At 42.5% G+C, this 26499-nt stretch overlaps 1 protein-coding gene across 1 annotated transcript in view; it reads left to right on the top strand.

Annotated features, from left to right (window-relative positions):
• Positions 1-613: 613 nt before the first annotated feature.
• The window catches only part of LOC115010991 (uncharacterized), a 33451-nt gene continuing 7565 nt past the window's right edge, over positions 614-26499 (top strand). Inside the window, exons 1-6 of the mRNA XM_029435917.1 lie at positions 614-829; positions 23792-24001; positions 25444-25498; positions 25667-25757; positions 25880-26044; positions 26150-26349. Coding sequence (XP_029291777.1) covers positions 23871-24001; positions 25444-25498; positions 25667-25757; positions 25880-26044; positions 26150-26349 — 642 coding nt within the window. The 5' untranslated portion in view covers positions 614-829; positions 23792-23870. The remainder of the gene's footprint in view (positions 830-23791; positions 24002-25443; positions 25499-25666; positions 25758-25879; positions 26045-26149; positions 26350-26499) is intronic.

A 26499-nucleotide genomic window follows, 5' to 3' on the forward strand; every position in this document is an offset into this window, starting at 1 on the left:
TATACTGTGAAATATATCAATACACACTCTCATTTATTTGAGTAATATTTATATATTTCATCAGCATTAGACCCTAGCTGACAGTGGCTGTAAACTACAAAAGTGATTTTTTTTTATTGACCTAAAAAAATATTGTATTTAAAAAAATAAATAATCTCCGTTGCATATATGTTACACATTGGTAGGTTTATAGGTCCAATTACATTTTACAATTGGCATCACTTTTACATTAGTTGAAGCTCCAGTAAAGTGTATTAACTTTTATTTTATATATTTCTTTTAATGTATTTTTACTGAATTTCCTCATTTGCTATTTTGGGTTATTCCTAATGTTTATCTTGCTATTATTGAGGTGTAATCCTTTAATTCCAAACTTGAATAATATTGTCTTTAATGTCTTAATGAACGTTTTATTTTTGAAAGATTTACCGGAAACCAATCTTGTTATTCTGTCTACTTTGACAGTGGTTTCAGTCACATGGTGCTGCTTTACCGAGAGCTGATGGAGCCAGATGAGAAAGGCAGGAGGCGAGCCCCTCCGGTTGCGCGTCAGCATCCCCTCAAATAGGAATCCGCTGCTGTCACTTCTGCTCTACATACTGAGAGACGGACGACTGTTACCCTGAAACAACAATCTAAAGGCGAATTTTACTTGGCATGCAGCTGTATTTGCATGTTATGCCAATGAAGAAGAGTCAAGGGAGACTGTGAGGAGGCTGGAGATTTGCAAAGAATGATAGTGAGGATCAAGGCGCGCTGTCCCAGGAGAACTCATCTGAAGAGCTGGCCGCGAGAGACCGGGATGCTCCTCTAACGCACCGGGGGGCGAGTGAGTACAATACATCCTATCTCCACCTCTTTCATTTTGGCTTCACTTTGGGGACATCTGGGCAGTTTTGGAACGTTCAGCGTGACAGTCCCTCTTTATCGCCTCTGAAATATTCCCCTACTCGATCCCACCTGTCTGATCAATCATTCATAGGCTTCTTAGTAAAGTGCAGCATAACCGGTTGGTCAGCGATGTGTGAAAGATGCCTTGCTAATTTGGAAATGGTGCACTTTCCAACCTGCACATACCCGTAACTTAATGCATGCACGCATCAAGGTTTAATATCATGCCGTGCATTACAGTAGATGATTGGGAGGTCGATCGTGTTCCTTTTAAAGTTTTGATTAGAGTGAACATGTGTTGCACACTGCGGCCACTGTGTCAGTGCAAGGCTAATTAATAAAGCCTTTGTGAGGGGCTCTCCTATCAAAGGCACTCATCATTAATCCGTTGATAGCCCGGAGGGCGTGGGTTGCTGCTGTACGTGATGATAAGAGAAAGGCACCAGTCCTACTTACACAGCAGGGCTGATTAATTATGGACTCAGAACTGATGAACTCAGAGACTGGTAGGTGCACAAGAGGAGACACAGGCACGTCAAACAGATACAGAGGCTTTTATTATCAATTAGATGTTTCATTTTCACAATTCGATAGGTGACATTGAATATGATTTTTTTCTAACCAAAATGCAAGTTCTGTCTGTTAAGATACATACAATACGGCTTGACATGATCGTTAAGTGATATAGAAAGCACTTTTAATCCTTGCTCTAACTATGGTATATGTATCTAAATCAGTCAGTAATGATTTCCTCACCTGTAATAAGCTTCGGAGTGAAGCGCCTGCTGTGCTGCTGAATGTGTGGGTGTGAGTAGAACTTCTCCAGCAGGCTCAGTGCATGTAGATGAATGAAATGCACTTACTATGCAGCAAGGCTTCCCATCTCCAGTGTGTGTGTGTGAGTGTGTGTGCCGAAATGTGTGTGTATTTCACCTCATTACACTCATTGTGTTGACTTAAGCAGGAGGGTCACCCCTGAGGCCCATTCTCCTGCCTTATTGAGGAGCGATGCCCTGAATTACACTACACTCACACTGATTGCAGAAGTACAGCAGCACATTGGGAGAAGCATTTCAGCTTAAGTTCACCACTGTTTGACTGAAACATCACATATGAATGTGACGTACGTTTCCTGTCACAGATAAGTCAGTGCATTGCACAATGGCCTGGATGAAGCTGTCCCCCACTCACTACAAGTGCTTTTTGTTGAGAGGTGCTTAACTTTTGGATCTCGTATATTTCAAATTTGCGATTGAGCTCCAGCTTTGGGCAATTATGTTCACAGCCTGCCCACGCTCACTTTGTACAGGAGCTTCTCTATTCTTGGTTGTTCTACTAACTGACAAAAAAAAAACCCCTCTCTCTCTTACAGCCTGTGTACTGCATTTCTCCTGAGGCGTTTTCAATATTCTCCCTGTGTATGTATTAAACATCAAGCATGTTGAACTGCAGGCGTGGGGCCGAGCACTTTAAGGCAGAGTCAGCCTTCTGTGGAGGGTGACAGAACAGTCAGATGGCCCCCACAGGGCAGAGAACAATTCCTGCTACTGATGCACCCAAGGCGACAGGACTGGAGCGCTGCTTCCTCCCTCCCTCCCTCCACCCTCTCATCCACCTTCCATCTCAACATCCCTTCCCACCTTCATCTCAACACTGTCTCGGGTTAACTTGCACACCTGCACCACTGCTTCTGTGCTCCGTCTACCTCCCTCGTGTCTCCTACTCATGCATGCATACACATTATGAAACATATGTATATTGTTTCTTTCATAAAAACACATGCAGATGTGTGCCTTAAGAGTAATATTTAGAGTGGCTGTTAAGGTCATAAATCATACCTGCTCCCACACACAGCATTACTATACCTTTCCCGTATACATGAGCATACCTTAATTTGTACATCCACAATCATGCATACACTTAGTCTTACAACTTTATTAGGTACACCTGTCCAATCTAATGCAGTCCAATACTTTTATGACACTTATAATGTTCCGTTTTTCTTCCACTATCACAGAGGTGTTAATGAAATGCTATGTTTTATGTGGTTTTCCACTGGACTGCATTGTATTGGGAGATGTGTCAAAAATTCTGCCACCTTCTAAATAGAGAGGGGGAAAAATGAGAAACACCTCTCAATATAATAACATCACACCACATTTAACTATGACATCAGTAATACATATATCATTTAACTTACTAATTTCCAACAATGTCAACAAAAACTTAGAATTAATGGCAGAGCTGTTGAATTGCAATGGATTGTGCAGGTGTACATAAAGTGTCCACTAAGTGTGATCAGCCAATACTCTTTCATATACACCATCAACACTCAACAGTCTTACACACAGAACTATTATCTGTTATGAATAAAAGCTAAATGGAAAATAAGTTTCTGGTACGTTTTGAGGTCACTCCGATGCTCAGTTGTCCCACACACGTACACGCAGGCCCACTCTTCGCACACGTAGTCGATTAGTAGTGTCTTTAAAACAAAATGACAGTTTACTGTATCTAAGAGAAAATGACAGCATATGCTGAGAATAACTGAGAGTGAGAAAGTGTTTGATAAAAAAATTGCTTATTTGCTTCCTTTTTGGCTTTGCGCTCCCTAAACCATGAAGTAGTGAAGGCGAACAACGAGACACAATATAGTGCCACTGACCTTGCTATTGCTCTAGCAAACTTGGTGAAAAGTTAAAGTTGTCCTTAAATGCTCTGTGACTTGATTTAAATTCTCCTTGAAGCCTTAACATTGCTCGAAATGTCACTTAGGTACAGACTTTTTCAAGAAGGCTGTAAGCCAATCAGAAACTGGGCATTTTAACTGTCTCCCAGTCAAATGAAACTCCCTGCCTTTTCAAAGAAACTCTAATATTTCCCATCACATGCACAGTCATTCCCTCTTTCTCACACAGCAGTACTCACACACACATAAATACACATTATACAGAGAGCGTGTGTGATGGTGTGTCTGTGAGTGAGAATTACGGTGTTTATAGAAGAAAACAGCGATCATATCGGCCCTCCGTTATTTAGGGTTTTGAAAATGTCAGTCATTGTCTGAGGCCTTAGGTGTGTGTATAAAAGGTGCACAAGTGTGATGTGAGCTCTACCGATCACAGAGTAAATGGTCCGTGAATCCTCAAAGTGTGTACGCTGCACATGTGTGTGTGTGCATGTCAGCTGTGTGCATAATAGCTCAGGGATCGAGGGGAGGGGGGCGTAGATTGGCCAGTCAGCCAGACAGATGTGCCCTAGCCTGGACTTGGAGTCCGGGGTCTCGAACTGGCCTGCCACCCAGCATTAGTGCCATGGATCCGTGACCAAAGGGCCCAGGGCACCAAAACTCACTGTCTGCATAAAATGCTCTCAATTATTAATGCTGCGTATAGGGCAATAAGAGGCATCGCAGAGACTCAGCGAGGAAACAAGGAAATGGGCACTGAAGGAAGAACGAAAAGGGACGACGAGCCGAGCAGATAGAAGTGGAATAAATGAATGGAATAGTTTTTGAATAGTTTTCTTTTTTACTTACTCTGTCTTAACTGAACATTGACATTGAGCACATATAATACCACATTTATACAAAATGAGATCACCATAGTAACCAGAGCTCTAGAAAGATGATGATGCTGCAGCACATTATTGACTCTTCTCTTAGATGCATGAAAAAAAAAGGGACATTGACCAGTTAGACCTTCATTTTCTCCGCACTACGTTGGATCTCAGAGTTCACACCTGTTCTTGTGCCACACGCACAGATCTTTCACTCCGTACATTCAGCATATAATTATACAGAATCTCCACCAATAATTGTTGAGTGCACGGGCAATTTAGTATCCGTCACCTCAGTGGGCACTAAATACATCTCAGGCTGGGTTCAGCGTTGCAGTAGCTTGCCATTAGTGTGGGAGCACTGTTATTCATAAGTATTGATTCATGTCTCAGCAGCATTACAGCATAATGTTCCTGAACACGACTATATACAAAACATTAAATAAAGCAGTGATTTACATGGATATTCTGTTAACTCCACATTATGTCTAATGTGAAACAATCATTATACAAGAACATGAAATAATACGCTTGTTCTGAACACTGTTGCTCCACTATTACATGTAAATGTGCTCCATCCTCTTTAGCAAACCTCGTGAACTGAGAGAAAACATGCTCCTGTCCTGAAGCTTGTGTCAGCGTTCGGTGCTTTATTGATTAGAAACTTAAACACTACTACAGTGTGTATGTGCAAATGTGTTTCAAGAATTAAAACTATACTTCTAGCAGTCACAAGAACATAACTTTAGAGCTCTTATCAACTCGTTTTACAGAGTTTGAAAACCTTTCCAAGGTCTTAGCATCAGGTGCGGTAGTCTCCATTAAGGGAAATATTTCTTTAACCCTCGACTCATAAGTAGTCTTACCAGTGCTCTTTGATTTATTGGCCTTCTGGAGATGGTGCATAAAAGAAACCTCCTTAATATATGCATGCGTGTGTGTGGCTTCATCGTTTATCACGGTCACTGTCACCTATGCCCTTTCTCTTTGAACTTCCAAAGCCAGTGTAGGTGCCACTTTATCCCCAGTTTGTGGCTCTCATGGATTACCATTACTCTCGCTCAATTTGCACAATATAAACTCAAATCTAAAACTTATTTATCATCGGTGTGTATTGACGTTTATTTCCAGTATTTTATATTTTCATAGGACAAACAACAGATTTTTGCTTGTGTTTTTAAAAAAAAGAAAAACATTACGTTTCATTTTTTTCCCGGCTACCTAGATTAAGAAATATACGTGTAGTTGAAACTTGGGAAACGGGTTTAGTAAAAATATTTGTTATCAGTGCAACAGATGGAATATTTTGTCATCCAGATGGTTAGAAGTCTTTGAGGATTCCGAAAATGCCAGAACAGATATAAGTGTTGGCAGTGTTGGGTTTTTTAAAGATCACCAGGTATTTATTATTAAAAAGAATCAAACGCTAAGCCCTATAACTCAAATGTAATGGTAAAACATGAGAGGCACACACTGGAGCTCTTATGCCACTTCAGTTTAAAAGCAAATTCAGTGCAGCTGTGACCACCAACATGTTCGTTGAGGAAAGACCATCATAACTTTCCCTCAACATTTTAAATAATACCAAATCAATCTTTTTGATTGACCTTTTCTGGCTCTGTGAACACACAACACTGACCTCAGTTTTCTGCTGTTAGCCTCAATATAAAAGCCTTACAGCTACAGTACTGCATGGCACTCTGTATCTATGCCTGAAAAAAGAAGAGACAGTTTTATTTTGCATTCTTAAAGTTGGTCACTTCTCGTGGGCGGAGAAGTGTTTATACCAACATCAGTTTAATCTGCGCAAACAGAGCGAATCATCAGGGTCTCATTAACGGGGACGGGATGCACTTCTGCTTTGTATTTCATGCTGTTGGTTCGGCATACTTTAACATAAAAATATGGGTCTTCTCTTGCTTTCAGGAAGGAGCAAGTTACATAACCGCCATTCATACTGTGATTTCAAACCAACGACTTGCTGGCTACAGGTGTGTTTCGCTTTGCGCTTCTACCGAGATAATTCTATATCAGATTGTGTGTAAACACACAGAGTGGCAGTATGTAGTACTCATAATGAAACTAAAAATCCTACCATCAACCAGCAAACACAAGTGCAGTTCGTAATGGGCCTACTGCATCAGCACATGGAGATAATCGAATGATGCCGTCATGTGCAGCGGCTAGATTGCCGTATCAAAAAACCTCTTGTGAGCATATGCCACGGTAAATGCAGTTGTGATCAATTTGTCACGAGTGCATTTCGCTGTTTGTGCATGTATGTGTGTTTCTACACCTTCCTTATCCGTCTGTCTTCATTTGCATATTAACAGTGTGCATATATTTGTAAGTGTTGCTTTAATTGGCAACCCAGTAATGGCATTAACATGAATATGAGGTGCTCCCCTCAGTCTCTTCCTGTTTGAGACACAGACAGCCAGTGTAAGCACAGTGCACGCTGGTGGGCGAGTTCACCTTTGCAACAGTGGCTGTTTATTGATTCCTCTGACAGTCACACAGGTGTTAGCGATGGAAGATCAGCCTCTGCACTCAAAGAGCGCGAGGACAGCGGGGCATTGGTGCTGACTGGTGTGTTATTTATTCATTAACAGACGGTTTGCTCCTCAGCTCTGCCTCAGAGGACCGTTTTCACCTGTTTCACCTCCTGAGGTTTGAGATAGATGCTGCTTTTGGTACAAGATCTGTCTCGGGTGTGCAGGATCACACACACACATACACACACACGCACGCACACACACGCACACACACACACACACACACACACACACACACACACACACACACACAGTAGCATCTTCCTCACCCTCATGGTGAGTATGAATGAGTGAGACTGAAGGGACAGTGAAAGCCGGAGGAAGAATGAAGGGTGGAGTCGAGGGCTCCGGGGACTGTGGCAAGACAGATCCTATATTGATTGGTTTAGTAAGAGAATCCTCAGGCTTTTAGTGGTGCTGCTTAATAAGAATGGCTTGTGGAAAGAGAGATCACATCAGCTGAACTCCACTCCAGAGGCTGCCTTCGGCTTTCAGAAATAGTTCACAGCGAAATCAAAACATAAGCAAGAGGGGGCTAATCCATTTAGATAATAGTTTTTGGCACATTTCAAGATTTCGAAATATTCTTTGCCACAAGTACACATTGGCTCGACATTTTCTCTTTGAGGTCAGTTTAGGTTAGGTTTATAAAAAGCGAAATAAAGGTCATACACTTTTGTCACAGGTGTGTGATCCTCCCATATCGAAACCTAAGCAGCCAAGACAATGTGTGCACCTGTCACATAGCACACCAAATGAATCACCAGATGTTGCAGTGGGTTTGTGTGCGTGTCGCAGCAGGGATGTTGTGGGTTTTTTTTGCATTGACATAGTCTTTTTCTGCACCCTATCTGTCTATCTTGGTGTTAAGTCAAGAGCCTGGCTTCAGAGAAACACTGAGCTATTTTAGGAGGCAGCAGATTGCGTTAAGCGAGGAAGTGAAGTGACACAACTGGGGTTGAGATTTCTCGGTGCCTGAAAACCTTGAAAATATCTTTATTTAGTACTTCGCTCCCCCGACACCTTGCAGATTGCACCTAGCTGCCATCAGATAATGGGTAGCTACAGAGGAAAGCAGCACATCAAAGCCTCACGATACACAACCACATTATTCTTTAACTTTTTATTATAAGATGACATTTTGAATCAGGATGACTGCTCTCTCTATACCTATGTCATTTTAATTCTTGTGTGCTGGCGCCTAAAGATATATTTCTGTCATGATTTGGATATTTTAATACATAGATTATTCAATTTCAAGAGTGTTACCAACTGATATAACTTTGAAGAGTGTGGAACGTATGATACTTTGTGTGTGTATATTACTGAGAGAAGGGACTATTTTTGGGCTGTTTTTGATGATTTAATTTTATTATTTATGTATTCACCTCCACATGAAAGAGAGCTGCGGTCCCAGGTGGTCTCTTTCTTTTTCTCTCTCACACACTTTTTTTCTCTTTCATGCAAACACACACACACAAATCCATATTTATTTAGCAATTTGTTACCATTTTCTTAAATACACGTCATCCTTTTCAGTACTTTTTGTATTTTATCTGATGGGATCGGTACACCTCCACCCTCCTTTTGTCAGAATTGAGCCGAGGCAATGAATTCAAATGTAATCTGACACGTTTGTGTGTGTTAGCGCAGCTCGTTGTGTTTGCATGTGCTGTGTTTGTCCCCTTCATTCACCCATCGGATCGATAGCAAGCTGGGTCTGTCAGCGTGGTAGCTGTCATGGAATCTCTGCTAACCCAATTAACCAAACCGTACGCTAACTAATTAGCAGAACTCTGCACTGTATTAACCTGATTTGCACTGTCACACACACACACACACACACACACACACACACACACACACACACACACACACACACACACACACACACACACACAGTTACTGGCATCACACATGCAGGGCCAGCAGGTCAAACACAGAGTGAAATCACTACTGATATGATTAGCTTCTTCCATACTGACACTACTGCACATACCATGTGCAATATATACGTTGACAATAGCTAGTGAGTTTAATGTAAGATGATCTATATGAACAGCTAGATGCTCAGATTAGCTTGTACATTACCCAGCGAAGCAGCATGATATTGAATTTTATTCGCCTAGTTTCCGCTGTGGCTCTTTGTTTTTTTATGTGTGGTGCAGAAGCTTATGTTGAAGCCTGCTGTTAAGTTAAACTAACCATTAAAAACACTACAAAAGTTTATTCACCACTCACGCTTTACTGTTGAATTCAACAATGACGGAACCATGCAACCGTTTCCTGCTTTGTGGTTCAGTTTTGAACCGGACTTTTATCATGTGTCAATCAGACTTATAGTGAGCTATAACAAACCACCCAGAGCGATGATGAACCACAGTAAATATGCCACTCATAATAACATAAAACAATGATATTCTAACTATTATGATTAAGTAATGACTTTATATCATTTTCAGTGCAGCAGCAGGCATTTCAAGCTGGATCACATGAGTCATCGTTGACAATTCTACAGTGTCAGAGGTTGTGAGTAGTGTAATAGTAACTTGCCAGTGAGTTGTGCTAGAGTGGAGGTGTAAGGTAGGTGGCCTTGGACAAGTGTAAAGAAAGGCAGCATGACTCACTTAGAGAGGAGCCGGCATACTCCATTGAGCAGCAACCCACAGAGCTCTCTCTCACGTCTCCACTCCATCTGTGGTGCTGAGTAGGATAGTCAGAGACAGAGAGAGAGCGAGAGAGATGGAGAGGCGAGAGTGATGGCAAACATGCATGTAGGTTAACATTTCAGAATACACCTGGGGTAATGGGTTTTCCATAAGCCGGGATTGTTGAGGCCGACCCGGCTTTTAAGACTGAATCAAATCGATGGCTTCTCCGTCTGAGGCTGGGAGGAGCAGGGCGGCCTCTCTCTGTCTGCACAGCCACGATAACACTGCTCAATGGGCACTAACCACCTTTCAAATGGAAATGGAATATCCAGTGAAAATTAGACACAGTCATCCGGATGGTACTTAGCACTGGGCAGTGAATGGGAGACGGTAGCGTGACGGTTGAGGGGTGTGCCGCGCTTTGGCTTTGTTGTGCCAGAGCTTAGCTTTTACAAAGCAAGCGAGGGTTCATGTTGTGCTTTTTACAGGGTTCGCTAAAATGTAACACCCCCAAACACACACTAACAGGAACTGTGTTGCACATTGAGGCATGTAAGATTGGATGCCAGCTTGCAAGTGCAGAGAGTGACTCACCCAAAACCATGGGGGCGTTCGCTACAGACAGTATGCTAACTTACAGTATACACTCATCACAGTGCCAGTTTGTTCTTCCTGTGTCTCCCTCTCTCTCTCTCTTTCTCTCTCCACATCTCCTCTTCCCACCTCTCTCTGTCTCTATTCCTCATTAGCGTGCTTGCAAACACACACATGCACACACCAGACAAACTCAGGCTAAGGGGGAGGATTCATAAATTGCTGACATAGAAAGCGAATGCTGTGATCAGATTGAGTACTGGCTCAGTCCCGTAAAACCCCTGGGGAATGGTTTAAAATAAATCACTCATAGATTCTGCCTGCCCTAAAGATTAAAGTGGAGGGAAGTGAGTGTGAATGCATTTGTGTGTGTGTGTGTGTGTGTGTGTGTGTGTGTGTGTGTGTGTGTGTGTGTGTGTGTGATATGTAAAAAATTAGATGGCAAAGTTTGTCTGTGTCTGTCTAATGTGTTGCTGTGAATTTACAGCATGCACATACAGTCTACAGAATGTGTCTGTGTGAGAGTTACAGACTGTAAAGCTGATGAAAAGAGCCACTGGGCGGGTGTGCTGTGGTAAATTGTTGCATGAAAGTGTCGACATGGGTAACTGCTCCAATTGGCTCTCCAGAGTCGTCCTCAGGGAAATAAGGGCAGCAGCGCGGGCCGAGATAGGCTGCCACTGACACAGAGTTATGAATCTGTCCTGTATGTGCACGTTTTCACTTGTTTTAAGTCAAAAGATTGATGCCGGGAGACGCAACAAATGTGCAAAATGTAGATTATGTTGTAAGGTTTTGCGTGAGTTTGTGTGCATGTGTGTATGTGCATTGTGCATAGATAGATGGATAGATTTGTTTATCCCGAGGGAAATTGTTGTGCAATGCAATACACAGTAGGAAACAGTATAAGATTTACAAAACAAAAAAATACAAATAGTGCAAAATCTTTTATACTATATTTATCTACAGAAAAATGTAAGAATAAGATGAGATGGGGTAAGGTGCAATATTTGGCTAAATAATAACATAAAATAACATAAAATCACAAGATAAAAATGACCAAATCAAACTAAGTATGACGTATGAAGACGGAAAGGAGAAAGAGAGAGAGGACCTCAGGTCACTGTGTCAACTAGGATTACATGTCTCCTGTCTAAATACTTTGTTTGTGAACATTTGCCTGTATGAACAGTGTGCACATATGCGGGCTGTGTCTATAGGCTATGTGTGTGCAGTGTGTTTGTTCAGGACTTCCCAGGACTCCATATGGTGTCAGGGGTGATAAATGTGCTCTAGGGGCAGCACTCAGCAGCTGTTTGTAGACTCACGGCAGCACACTCTGAGCCACAGCCTTTACAGTCTACTGTGGGTAAGTGGGAATATACCCACAAACCCAACACATCCACTCAATGCATTCACTGTGTCGTGGGTTTGAATCCAGCCAGGTTCTCACCTCATTCTCACATTCTCTCTCCTCTCTTGTCTTTCTGTGCTTATTGTCGAAACAATGTGTGATATATGTGTGAGAATAACAACAAGTGCAATAACAGACTCAACATGTTATGCTTTAGTTTCATTCCACAGAAGCAAAACTGCACAAAAAAAACACCCCTCTTGGTTGAATGCCACAGTTTTGAGTTTCAGTTTTGAATTCTTTTCTTTGTAACTGTTTATTGAGCTAGAGAGGATATGAAGGTGCACAGTTGGCTTAGAGAGAAGATAAGGGAACTAATTCCTTCCCTCTTCTCCTTCTGCTCTTTGATCCTCACCTCCCGCTTCATATCTCTTTGATTGCCATGTTTATGACAGCTCCTTTTTCCTTTTCTCCTCTTGCGTCTTGTGTGTGGTGTGGCATGTCAGCAGTTCATCTTCTGTTGGAGGTCCTCTCGCACACCCACGCACACACACTCAGATGCACGCATAGACGTGCACGCATGGAACACACACTCTGAGCAAGGCGGACCCGCCTCTTTCCTTATAGAGGTAAAGTGAGTGCACCAGCATCCGCGATGAATAATTGAGTTATCTGGCTCCGCGCAGAAATAGCAATCTCCCCACACAAGTGTGAAAACATCACTTGCCACCCGAGACCTGGGAACTGGCGCTGCCATGTGGGTCTACACGTGTATGAGTGTCTTTTTCCTGTTTGTGCTCATGGTGGTCTTTTGTCTCTCTGTTTTAAGACGGGTGTAATCCTGAAGTCGAGAAGACTTTGTGGATCTAAGCCACGAACTGAAAACTTATCAAAGACATGATGCAAAAATACCCTTGGAAACTGAAACATCTAAATATATTTGTGAATTATTAATAAGTGGACACAAACTGAGTCCCCCTGTCACATCTTTTTTTTATTGAGCTGAGTTGTGATTGTGATCTCTGCTGGCTGACATAAATGATTTGTGGGAGCCTGTGACTCCTGGTCCATCTTGATCTTAAAAAACTGTGCACATAGCCGAAGCTTGGAAAATGTGTCTCATATACAGTGTATTGAGATGTTAGGTACAGCTTTACAATCTAATGCAATCCAACACATTACACAACATGTCTTACCTATTTGAAGCTTACAATAATACTTTTGAAAAGTGTTGGAGTAGTGTTCAATGCTGTGATCATTTTGAGTTTAGAGAAACAGTGACGTGTCGATGATGTAATCGTACAGTATATTGAGATGTTACAGTAAACAGTTATTCTTTAGTGCAAATTGACATTTGTTTCTGCTAATTTGTAGCGGCTCCTCAATATTAAATCGTTTTAAAACAAATTGTCGATGCACGGAGTGAGACTTATTTTCACAGCCCCGATTTCATTGTGATGACATCACCTCTGGAGATTATCATAGCTGCTTAAATCCTCATAACTAGTGTTGTTGGTGGAGCTTTAGCATTCTGTCTGTCTCGGTAAAGACTGACCTTATGTAAATCAGCTACGAGGCCTGGCATATACTCTCCATGTGAGCGACTCCCAGGAGCCATCTGAAGCAATCTGAATGGTGACATGACAAAGCTGAGGGAGCAGAATCACAGCAAACTGACAAATAAGGCCAAATCTGACAGGCGAATCCTCAGAGCAGCTCCACAGTTTGACAGATCCTTCAGCAGAGGAGCGCCAGCCAACGCCCTTCACAGCAGCACCATTCATTAATGCTATTTCATAACACTACAGTAGGAATGATCACATAGCAGCAAGGCTGCGGGTAATAATGAAGCCACATGTCAGATATGACACAGATAGATATTATTACACAGTATTATAGTGTAAAGGTTAAATAGTGAGGTAGCCTGTTAGTTCTCTGTGTAGTGCAGTAACCTGGGCTTGTGGGAAGACACAACCAGCTGTTAGGTCTAAAAGCTCGGAGCTCCGTTATGGGGAGACAGCAGCAGATTAACAGCAATCCTGCTGATCCAGCCCACACACTTCCCCTCCCCACACCCCTTCCCTCTCATACGCACACACACATCCATCATGGTGAAGAGACTCTGCTATGAGTGATCAATTTATCTTCCGTTAGGTTAGGTTGGGATGTTATAAGGATCTGGTCTGTATGTGTGACAGCCTTCGGCCATAATAGGTAACAAACCTGGAAAGAGGGCGAGGATGGGACAGAGGCTGATGGGGTGGAATCTGGGGCAGGCTGTCCCGGGATGGACAGCTTCAACAGCTGTCAGCGTGGATGTGGTGGACTGGGAGGGATGCTGGTATGATCCTGACATTATCTAGACCGTGTAGGTAGTAAAAGATGATGACAGAGGGGGCTATGAACAAAAATGGAAGTTCCCGGCACCATCAGTTATGAAAGTGTGTGCATAATGTTTCACAGCGTGCTTGCAATGACATTTATACTGCAGCGTGTGATTTAGCAACAGTGCGTAGTTCAGGTTCAGGCTAAAAGAAGTGAGCTCCAGGCCCGTGGTCTTTGCGCTCTCTGTGTTTTTGACAGGGTTAATAGTCTTTAGCATGGAAATCGCCATTAATCTGCTCTGCACAGACGAGTCAGGCAGAGCTGGAAATATCAAAACGTATAGGGAGAAGTCTCCCTGGATCATTTGAAATCCTGTTTGGATGTTTCACTACATTGCAGCTAAGAGATTGAGCCATTCCTGCTCCCGCTTTTCCTGCGTCTGTCTCACTCATTCTTTTGTTCTGGTGTTTTCCTCTCCTTCTCCTCTCTCTTTTTCTGTCTTTCTCTTTTTCTGACATTCTTGCTGTAACTTCTTTCTTTCAAGCCTCCTGTCTCTTTCTCTCTCTCTCTCTCTCTCTCTCTCTCTCTCTCTCTCTCTCTCTCTCTCTCTCTCTCGCTCTCTCTCTCTCTCTCTCGCTCTCTCTCTCTCTCTCGTCTCTCTCTGTCTCTCTCTCTCTCTCTCTCTCTCTCTCTCTCTCTCTCTCTCTCGCTTCTCCTCTTTTTGGTGCTAGCTGGGGGATTGGGAGGGTTCCTCCAAATTGGCACACAGATGAATAATGCATCTAAAGCAAAAGCAGAGAGCTGGGGTTGGAAATATCTGTCTGTCAGACTCTTTCTCTGTATTACAGTTATGTAGGGAGTTATGCTGATACTTCAGAGGAGAAAAATATGTTTGTCGCTCTTTACCCAGCTTCCCATTTACTTTTCCTTCTGTCATTAACTATTTTATTGTCAGTAAATGTGCTCTGTGGCCATGCATGCAACTTGCATACTGATACATGCTGTGAAAGATTCTTGGATTTTGGGAGTTTTTCAACAAGGCTTCTAGCTGTTTTTGCTACAACACATATACATAATGCATGTGTGCGATTTTGATTTCATTTGATTCTCTGTCGCTGTATGTGTGAGTTTGTGTGTGTGTGTGTGTGTGTGTGTGTGTGTGTGTGTGTGTGTGTGTGTGTGTGTGTGTGTGTCTGTGCGTGTGTATATGTGTGTATTCTTTCGTATTCCCAGACTGTAGTGTTAAAAAGCAAACTGCACTCGTGAGCATAAGCTCACAGTAGCACCATCATTAAAGTAATGAGCAGGAAGTTAGCACTGAAGTCAACCATAAACAGGGAGAGAGAGAGAGAGAGAGAGAGAGAGAGAGAGAGAGGAGAGAGAGAGAGAGAGAGAGAGAGGAGAGAGAGAGAGAGAGAGAGAGAGAGAGAGAGAGAGAGAGAGATCCCCAATCCCATAAGGATAAATCTTAAATCCTGAATGTTGCTTCTGACTCATTCTGGTTAATTAAGTCGAGTCAAGTGAGAGGAAAATGGGGTCTTGCCTTGCCTGAGTCTGTAGGATCAGCACTATACTGTATTTGCGGCTTATGAAGTCTCTCACTGGAACTGTCCTCTGTGCACTCAGAAAGCACAGATAGAACAAACTGTATCCAGTCTATTTCTCCTATTTTTATTAGCTTGACCCACACAGCCTCTTTACACATGGAAACTCTCACGCGCACTTCCCTTAACTTTTTTACATTTACATACACACCGAGGGTAAATACTCCCATTCAGCATTGGGCTTCAGCGTATGTACGCTAACAGAGTTTTATTTATCACAATTTATCATTTAGCCCCCATTTATAGTAGAGATGCTATTTGCTTTGCACATCCGGCACTCAGCAGTTAAAACACACACACACACACACACACACACACACACACACACACACACACACACACACACACACACACACACACAAACAGACATCCACCCCGAAACTCAGAGAAACAAAGAAAGCTGTCGAGCAACCTTTGGGATTTTCTTTGTTGTTTTATGGTGGAAAGATTTCGCCATGCGACACAGGATGAGGCAAACGAGTGAAATGTCAAAATCTTCTGTAACTATAAAAATAAAACAACACGTGGGTTGCCATTTGAGGACATCATAGGCACACTATCGGGTGTGGAGCGGATGAAACAAACACTTCTTTATACCCAACAGCAGCCGGAGTGGAACTGCCAACTGTCCTCTGCTGAGAATAGACGAGTGTGGATTTTTACAATTGTTTATGTATTTAACATTTTGAGATTACAGATATATTTTTTTCCCCCTTCCCCATCGTCATGAAGGATGTAAATGTGGCAGACGAACAAGAGTCTTTACATGACAAAAATAGCATCAAGTGCAGTCATATATAATATACAGCATCATAATTTATTCATATACAAATTACATCATACGTTTTGAGCATGCAGTACAAATGAAAGTTGATCAAATGTTACTGTAAAAAAACAAAATCCTTATTTGAAATACATTTTGGTGAGGGATGGCTTTTTGCTCAGGTAGTAGGCACTGATCGGAAAATCGGTAGTTGGATCCTCAAGTCCGCGTGTCGAAGTGTCCTTCGGAGGATACTGAACCCCAAATTGCTCCCAAAGGCTGAAGCTGTGCCATCTGTGTGAATGTTGCCATGAAGTGTTAAAGCACTTTGAGTGGTCAGAAGACTAGAACGGCGCTATATAAATGTCCAGTTACCATTTTACCATAAGAACATTTGGTCGTTTTTTCTTCTTCTTTTAAATAGTTATGAATGTATATCTCATTCATTTCCTAAAACACTTGGGCGCTGTTGCTTTGCTTTGTTTTAGCAAATGTTACTCAAACTGAGTAAAATAGCACATTAAGTGGAATATATATATATGTATATATATATATATATAAATATTTCCAACTGAGGATTAATACACATGTTGTGCTCTAGTGAGTCTTTACAGCAGCAGGACTGTGTGTGTTGGTCGACTCCACATACACTTCAGTCCCTGTTCATGGTAATGAGGGAACAGTGCACCCAGTGCAACAGTGTGGGCAACTGTTTATTTTATTTTTTTACAAAATTCAGGAACATGCTACGTACGACTTTGCCATTTTAACGAGATTTATAGTATAATATCAGGACATCTTTCTTAAGAAAGTTTAGATATGCTATAGCAACAGCTGAGAAGCTATGATCATGATTAAAACTTGTGTTAAAGATAACCTGTTTACCGGTATATAGAGACGGGTGTTGCCAGAAGCTTTGAGCAGACTTATGAGGATAGATAGGCACTAAATTGCAAACTGAATTTCCAAGTGCAGGTACAAGGTCTTAGTCCGTAGTGGGTGTGAAGCGTAGAGATACGCATTGCAGCTGATGGCAAAAATGTCAGAGGCCTCCTTTTTTTTCTTCTCTGTCTCCCCATCACTTCATGTTGTTATGCACGGTGCAGTGGTGTCCTGCGGGGCCGAAGACTGCCACGGACATGATGTGATTCTCGTCTCCTCTCAGATGTAATGTGCTGTGGTCCGGGCCTCTGATGAACTTGCGCTTGTCCTCTACACTCCGCTCTTTCCTTCTATCATCGGCATTTATTTCTGCCCATCACAGATTATGTGTGCATGAATGCCTGATCTTCAGATAGCGTGATAGATTGATTTGGAGGCGGGGCATTTAGAGGGCAAGCCGCTTTACAGGGTGATATCCAGTGGCAGGTTGGTGCTGAGGAGGTGATGCAATGGGAAATAATCCATACTGCCCAATAATGATTGATAGGTTGTGTAAAGCATATGAAGTGGAATGTGCTTGAAGTTCATTCATTTATTAAGCAAGAGCAGTGCTTTACACTTCCTCACACACACACACACACACACACACACACACACACGCACACGCATACGTCTTCATATCTCGGGGGTTTACTCTATTGTTGCCCTTGATAATAATCACTTAGTTGGATTTGTCCTAATGTGATGACAGAGACTGAAAGCTGCGCTCAGGAAGATGACGGGAACATATCGGCCTTGTGAATCTCTAGCTACAATTAGGGAAATTGCATGGACGCTGGCTTTGTAAATCCAATGTGAAGTGGAAAAAGAGGCTTTTTGTTTTGGTGCGGGTCTTTATGCGATAAGTGCAGACAGCTTTCAGTGGAAGATGCAGGAGGCAGTGACCAGCTAAGTGTGAAGCTGAATTGGAAGTTTGCGAGTTCTCAGGTGAGGAGGAGCGCAAGGTCATGAGGGTCATTTCACAATCAGAATCAGAATTTTGTTTATTGCCAAGCAGGTTTTCACATTTGAATTTGCTTTGGTGTGTAATGGTACACACATAAACACAGTAGGAGAAATGTAAAATAAGAGAAAATACAGAATTTTAACACTTTAAATATTAGTAAAAAGGAAGACTTTTATAAAATAAATATCGTGTACACAAAATATTAAAATAGAAAAAAGAATGCACCTGGTGTAGTAAAGTGCTGTCTCTGCTAGAGTGACACCTGGAAACATTCAGTCATGTGATGTGACCACACTATAGCTTAGAAAATACAAATCTTACTTCTCTAGAAATTTGTGAAAATCTAGAAATATATATATATATTTATTTATTTGTTGGTGGATCTCTAATGCATTGAGCCCCTCTATGTTACAACTCAAGTTCTCCCAAATCACAAAATGATTTTCGGACTTACCCAAAGTGCCATGTAACCATGATGCAGATAGTTTCGCTTTTATGTGCGGAGGTTTTGAGATATCCATCTCGACACTAATAACAAAGGAGATGAATGGAAGTTAATTTGTGCTGCTCAGGGTTGTGACGCATCTCTTCAAAGTCCTCACTGTCAACAGTTTTCATAGGAAGTAATTCGTAGCTTGAAAGTAGTTCCAATTAAAACTGTTGTTGTTTTTATGGGGAGAAGAATTTGCGTTTTTTTTTTAAATTGTCATAAAGAATAGATATCTCAAAGCTATAGCACAATAGTTACTGGATACTTCAGGTGGATACTGATATTGATATTTTGAGTTTGAAAATAAAATCTTTGTCTGACTTTGATTTGAGGAATAATCCTGCTCTGAGTTTGGGAACTACATTGCCCATAATTGGGGCGCTGTAAACAGGAAGTATATAATGATGCCATGGAGTTAAAAGCCAAATTAGCTATTAGCGATTCCTGTTTGCAATATACCCACTGATGCACAGACAACTGTCTCCGTATTACTTTGGTACTTGAGAAAACTTAATGAATGAGTCATGATGATTCGAAGGCAAGTTCTGGAGTCATGAGGACCATCTTTCTTCTATGATCTCAAAGCAGACTTATGCACTTTGAGTTGCCATGGACATCAGGGATAATGATGAACTCAGAAATTGTAACTCATACTGATACTACATAGACGTGGGTAACTGTAACGGGGTATAAATGTTCAGTTCACTCCTGGGGGAAATGTTACACACACATGTTATGAGCGTGAACACTGCCAGCAGGATATAAGTTTGTGAGTCTACATATTCCTTATTACACTTTTGCCGTTAGTTATTGTAAGGGACTCTCATAACAACGCTGAAGCACTCCTTCTTTACACTGAGGAATAGAAGCTTATCGAAATGCTACCTCTTTCAGTTAATCTGGACAAAGGCATCGATCAATACTAATATGTTTTTTAACTTCCATACATGCTTCATTGTGTTAACAACCACACACTTGATATTCAGAAAAGAAATCTCCTTCAGCAGCTGCACAGATTTCTTTAATTTTAGATGACTGTAGGGAATCACCTAAGAAATGCTGAGGTTAACCTTAATATACTTTATATACGCTCAGCCTCCCAAAAGCTGCCCAGTTTATGCTTCCTCCAGCATTTGGCTCTGTTGATATTGAAGTCTGTTCTATTCAGTTGTTCTGCTCTTTCAGTAAAAGCTGTCGTACACAGAACGCTGAACCGACATGTCTTGACTACAGAAAGCATTAACAATTTATAACAACTCATGATGTAATTCAAAATGTAACTGTAAATGTCATCACTGAAATCAGGTTATTTTTAAAAACAAAACAAACAAAGCTGTATTCATGGGAGAAGGCATTGTTCATAAACCAGCTTCTTGGTGATTAAAACCCCGTAAAATGCTTTTAATCGCACAAGAAAACCAGCATTATGTTATCAGTCCGTACAAACATGTTTCTAGCAAAACATTACATGTTTTATTGTTTGCATTTTTAAAGCCAATTAGTTAAAGCCTTTTATTGTCATTATACAAAAAGTACAACGAGATTCAGAGTGCATGTGACATGTGTTGAGGACAGAGGTGTGAATGTTAGATTGTTAGAAAACGTCTAAAGGCCCAACACTTTGAAATGAAACGCGGTCTGTTTTAGCCGAGAGCTTAAAATTAGAGATATAAACCTCTAATTGTCTCAAAAACAGTTTTTAGGATGCATGAAAATGAAGCTGATTTTCTTTTCAACAATCTATTCTAAGCATAACTCGGAGTTGAAAAACTATCTTTTGTTGTGTAGATCTTTCATAATGAGGAGGGTGCGGACTAAGACCCTCAGTGCATCTGAAGGTTAAGCAGTTTGTTAGTTTGACTTTTCTTTGCAAGGTGATTGTGCAATGCAAAGATTGTAATACAATTTGCAACACAACACTGTAGCATTTAAAACTGATGTGCATGTGTTTTGTTCCGTGCTGTGTGTGTGCGTGCGTGTGTGTTTGTGTGATCTCAGAGGAAACCTTCCACCCTGTGGTTGCGCTGCACCGCTGCATCCTGCTCGCTGCTCTGCCAGCTCTGCTGCTTGCATCCACCCCTCCGCGCGTCTTTCGCAGCTCTCAGTTTGACCTCATTATTGCCATCATTACCATCGGTATTAGTAGCTGCACCCTTCATCATCATCGTCACTGACATCTTTATTATAATCATCACCAGCGGCAGGCATCCACGGGGCTATCACCGTCACCGTCATCATTCTCAATGTGCTGTTATTATCATTGTCATCATTTTACTCAGAATGCTCTGAAACGAAGACAGAAACTGAAATAACCATTATTGCACCCTAACTGTGTGTCGTTGTCGAGCGTGCTGCAGGGGCGTTGTGCGTCGTGCACAAACTGCCTCTCCTCCTCCGGAGCCTAGTTCACCACTTGTGAGCTTTGCATGCTGTTAACTGTGCTGCGAGACATGTGCTCCCATCCTGCATTGTGCTCGCTGCCGTTTCAGGGAACGCAGCCCTCGCATGTGTTTCTCCTCTGAATATTTCAGAAGGGGGCTGACAAAATGCAGGCAGAAACAGACCGCTGATGATGACCTCCTTCTCATCGCCACCTTCCCCCCTCGTTCTCTCCGTTCCCCCCCTCTCTGCGCTCATTGCACAGGCTCCCAGGCTTCCCCGCTATTTCTCTCACTGTCTTCATCTTCTTCGTCTCATCACTCTCTTCCCTCCCCCACTGCTCGTTCCTCCTTCATGATGTATGTGTGCTCCCCTCTTTCTCTGTCTTCTCCCTATTTCCTGCATCTTCTCCCACCTGTCTGTCCTTTCATCCCACTCATTTGCTCCTGTGTCTCATCGCCTCTCTCTTACCCTTCCCTTTCATTCACCCTCTCCATCTCGTTTTCCCTCTCTCCACAGTGTTGCACTCTGCCTGCCTGCCTGCCTGCCTGTCTGTCTATTCCATAAAGGGCTGTCTGAGGCCTCTGCTCTGCTAATTCATTCGCCGTGCATCGCCTCACATATCTGCAGGGTCAGGCAGACAGACAGAGAGAGAGAGAGAGACAGAGAGAGAGAGAGAGAGATATGAGGAGAGTAGATCTGGAGGAAGAGAGAGGGACCAAGTAAAGAGGACATAGAGCAAAAAGAAATGATGCAGTTTTATCTCCAAGAAACAGAAAGCTAGAGCCAGATCCTGTGGTGGTATATTCCAGAATCTCTCTCTCTCTCTCTCTCTCTCTCTCTCTCTCTCTCTCTCTCTCTCTCTCTCTCTCTCTCTCTCTCTCTCTCTCTCTCTCTCTCTCTCACTCACAATAAATACAGTAGCTTGCTATGACCTCCTTCTGCTCACTGCTTGCTTTGTCATTTGGTCATTTGGTCTTTCTGTCTAATCTAAGACTTAAACCACATTGCTGCCATTGTCTCTGTCTATAAAGGAATGTACAATGTATGGAAGTGCATCTGGAAAATGTGCAGAAGCCATGAGTGCAGGTATTGAATGTTCCTAATTCAAATGGTCTTGTAATGTAATGTAATGTATTGTAATGGTCTTGTACTGATAGGTCAGTAATTGTGAACATATTTTTACTTCAAACTGAACATATTCTGTGTTCAAGTAATAATAATAATAATAATCATAATAATAATAATAAGCTTCATGTGTATAGCACCTTTCATACAAGAATTGCAGCCCAAAGTGCTTCACAGTAAAAACATAACAATTAGTCCAAGATGACAGAATAAGAGCATTTACAGTACAATAATCACAGTGTAGATGTAAATGAGTCTGAAGTACCATTATAAAGATAGCAGAATTAAAATAGTATAAAATAACATTGGCACACCATTCTTGTAAATGTTTTAAACTATCAGGGACATATTTTGAAAGTATGAGATCAACAATGGGCCCCTGTGGAGGCTATCTTTGAGGAGCATCAGCTCTTTGTTCAAACTCAGCCTAGTTAGAGCGTAAATGTTTACGTAGTGGAGATTCACTACTTTAAAACTGGTTGCACTACACAAACTAGGCAGTAGCTCAGTCTGTAGAGACTTTGATTGAAATATTTTAGTTAACATTCAGAGGTATTTGCGGTAAAATAAAGTACAACTCCACATTATGAGAAATGATTCCTTTTGTTGACGTGAGAAGTGATGTTGTACCTACGTCATATAAGACTAGGGAAATACACTATACTTATTATACTATTATATCTATTTTCTTTCTGAGAGGGACGTGAGGAAATTGAAGAAGATTATAACACGTTTTCCTTTTTACATTTCAGTTGATGTCCAAATAAAATAGAAAAAAGATTCATCATGTAAGTAAGACACTTTAGTGGTGTTGGTATGTCTCAACTAATCCAATAGTGTAGGAACATCATGCAAATCTCCTCGGAGATAATTGTTGTCTGACATGAATTGATCGTGTGTGTGTGTGTGTGTGTGTGTGTGTGTGTGTGTGTGTGTGTGTGTGTGTGTGTGTGTGTGTGGGAGGTTGTGGATGGTTTATTTGCACTCGTGTGGTATGAGAGGGGTTAACGTTCTTCCTTGTTTTCAGTACAACACTGGATACAAAATGGGTTTAGAAGATTGAAAATCTTATTGAGTGTTTGGGCCGCTGGTGAGCGTTCTGTCAGTAAATGAAGTGTAACAGCGGCAGATCTGGTCCCTCCAACAGTGAGACACTACTCTGGGGAGCTCAGCTGCTTTTTCCTGTTAAACTAACACAAGCATCTCTTTGGCTATTCAAATGATGTTACGGTTATCATTTGATCTTTTTATAACAACAAAAAGAAAGTGTGATGAAACCTTTTTTTTTGTTGGGCATTTTCATACTGGCTGCCTTGTAAGGTGTTCTATTTTCTGTGCATTATTCTCCCAGTGAGTCAAAAATAGAAACTCACTGTCTCAGAAAGAGACAGTGACAAAAAGCCAGAGGCAAACCAAACACACGCGCACACACACACACACACACACACACACACACACACACACACACACACACACACACACACACACACACACACACACCATTTCTCACCTCTCTCTCTGCAGCATTTCTTCAGTTTGTTCTTATCTCTAATGTCACTCATATGTGGTATCTTTTTTCTTTTCTTTCTTCCTCCACCCGTATCTCTGCAGGTTTTCCTGAGCATACGTCTGTGTGGCGGAGTTTGAGCTTGAGTGGAAGTGAGTGAGTAAGCGAGAGGGAGTGGGTGTCATGGATGACAATGGAGATTCAAATGCCGCGAACCCCACCTACCAAAACTTGCTGCTCCTGGGAGCCATCGCCGCGGCTTCCGCTTTTGTGGTCACCATCCTTATTGTCCTTGTCTGCGTTGGCTGCCAAAGGTAAGAGGGCGGTGCCGTGACTTGAAATGTGAAAAACGTAGAGGGCGGACTGTAATAAAAAAAGAAAGAGAACAGCCAGAGTGTTATCATCTCTGCTGCCAGCTTTCCGTGCCCTCCCAGATCACTCTCATCATCCACTCCTTCTTTTATGTGCCTCTACTTCTTCTGAACTCTTCTCCTCCCTTCTTTCTCTTCCCTCCATCCGTCCTCTTTTATCCCCGGCTCTGAGCGGAGTGGCAGTAATGAATGTTAATGGCTGCGGGTGTCAGATCAGATGAAATGATGTTTACAGGACACTGAGGAGACAGGCCAGAGTCAGAGCAGCCTCACATCACTCCCTTAAAGCAGACTCCTCAGCAGGCAAAAGCAATGGAACAGCCTATGGGTTTTTTTCCAGACCCCTCAGGGACCAATCAGAGGCTGCTCTGTGGCTTTGTTGCCATGGGATACACAGATAAGGATGTAGTGAAATGTCAAACCAGCTCATGTCATGGAAACAAAACCACACTATTGTTAAGATCTAAAGAATAAAAAATATATGCTCCCCGAAGGACGTTGGTAATGTAGGAGCAGAGTGTTAACCAGTTCAAAATAACTTTGTTGTGTCAAGGTGAGAGAAACCTCCTACTATTGATTTTAAAAATACCCCTCAGGATCACATTAAATATCTTGCGAGATCTTTCAAACTTGTACGTCTTCATCCCTTCGTGTCATTGTTACCTTAACCCCCGTCCTGTGTCGTGTTATAATGAACATCTCCAAGGGGAGCTCTCTTCTCCTTCTCATGGTCCCCTTGGGGTATGATGGCCATATGTTTGTGTGAATAGGATTAAGTTCCAGCTCACTAGAGGAAACAATAGCTCCAGCGACATGGACCTGACACGAGCAATATTCCAAGCAACTTGTATGTATTTATGCAGCAGTGAGATCTCACATTATGTGTGATGCAGAGCCTCAACATCCAAAATGAGAGAAAGCAGATGGGGGGGGGGGGGGGGTAGAACAGTTCTCACATTCACACCTCCACCCAGGAGCTTTTGTCTTCATCTCGTCACTCTCTCACCATACCAACAGTTGCCTATAGCTACAGCCACCTCTAGGGATCCACAATGATGTGTTAAGATACTCCAGGTATATTTGTTGCACAAGACTAATACCAGAGGATAGTACAGGGAAATAACATAAAGGTATTCAATATACAATAATAATCGTAAGTTTTCTTGGTCATGAAAAGAAACACAAAGGTTTCTCAGTGAAGGACATCCTCTGCTGTGGCAAAATCCTGAGTCATGCTCCACTCACTGGGCTCTAGATATTAACCAAGGACTTTTATGCCCTAGCCAAAGTTAGATGCTGATAGTATTTATCTGTTCTGAGTGCGTGCTTGTTCTCTCTCTGTCCACCGGCTCCTGATGACCTTCCTCACTTTGATGTTGTGTCAGAAAAAGCAAGAGCAATCACCCCCCAGCCGGAGAGAAAGGGACATCTGTAAATATGGTGAGACATGCTTTCATTTTACTCCCTCCCTCTTTTTCTCCCTATCTCCCCCGTCTTCATCTCCTTCGACTCTATTGCATGTATCCTTTCTCCCTGAATATCTGGTTCCATATGCACATACATGCATGTTTTATACCTTGTATTAACAAGTTGATATGTGTGTGACAGCAGGGTTCCCTTCGGCACCCAAAACTGAACTCCATGAGCAAATCTGACACCAGGCTGCATGAGATCAATCGCTTTCCCTGCAATGGAAACTGTAAGTGCTGAGTGACAGTTTGTAAGTGACAATATATGATATACAACCCTGAGCTGTTACTCTATTTCAGTGCTGCCCCCTCCACCGCTTTCTCTCTCCCCCTCTTCCTCCTCTCTGTGCAGCTGTTAGCAAGAGCCGTCCAGCCAGTATGGACCTCCTGCTCCTCCACAGTCGGCGCTCCCAGACAGACCTGAGGCCCTCCCATGGGCGCCAGCTTCCCCAGATCCCCACCAGTCCCCAGGGATCTGTTCAGGGGGGAGGAGGGGAAACAGGAGGAGATGGGGGAGGTGGAGGAGGTGGTGGTGGTGGAGGAGGAGGAGTAGGAGTAGGAGGAGGAGGAGGAGGAGGAGGAGGAGGAGGGGAGGCTCGAGACCACACCTACACCGAGGTAGGCATACGGAACAACCCCACCCCCACCCACGCCCTGGATGACGGCCTGTATGAAAGCGTAGGTGTCCGGGAAGGTGACTCAGGCCCCAAAGTCCCATCTGCCCCGCCGGCCACATCAAACAACACTCCGGCTCCAATCAGAGCTGCCCAAAGCCCCCCTGCTCAGGCCAACGGAGCGCGCAGTGGGAACGGGCACGTGAATGTGCGTACACACACACCTGTATTATGATTTGAATGTGAAAATGTGTAGCACCTCACACAGTAAATTCTCTACAAGGGGGAGCTCTGCAGTCATTACTTAATAAGCAATACTTTAGACCTTAGTGTGACGGCGTTAATAGTTATTTCTTTA

The sequence above is a fragment of the Cottoperca gobio genome, chromosome 7, assembly GCF_900634415.1.
Source record: "Cottoperca gobio chromosome 7, fCotGob3.1, whole genome shotgun sequence".
NCBI lineage: Eukaryota > Metazoa > Chordata > Actinopteri > Perciformes > Bovichtidae > Cottoperca > Cottoperca gobio.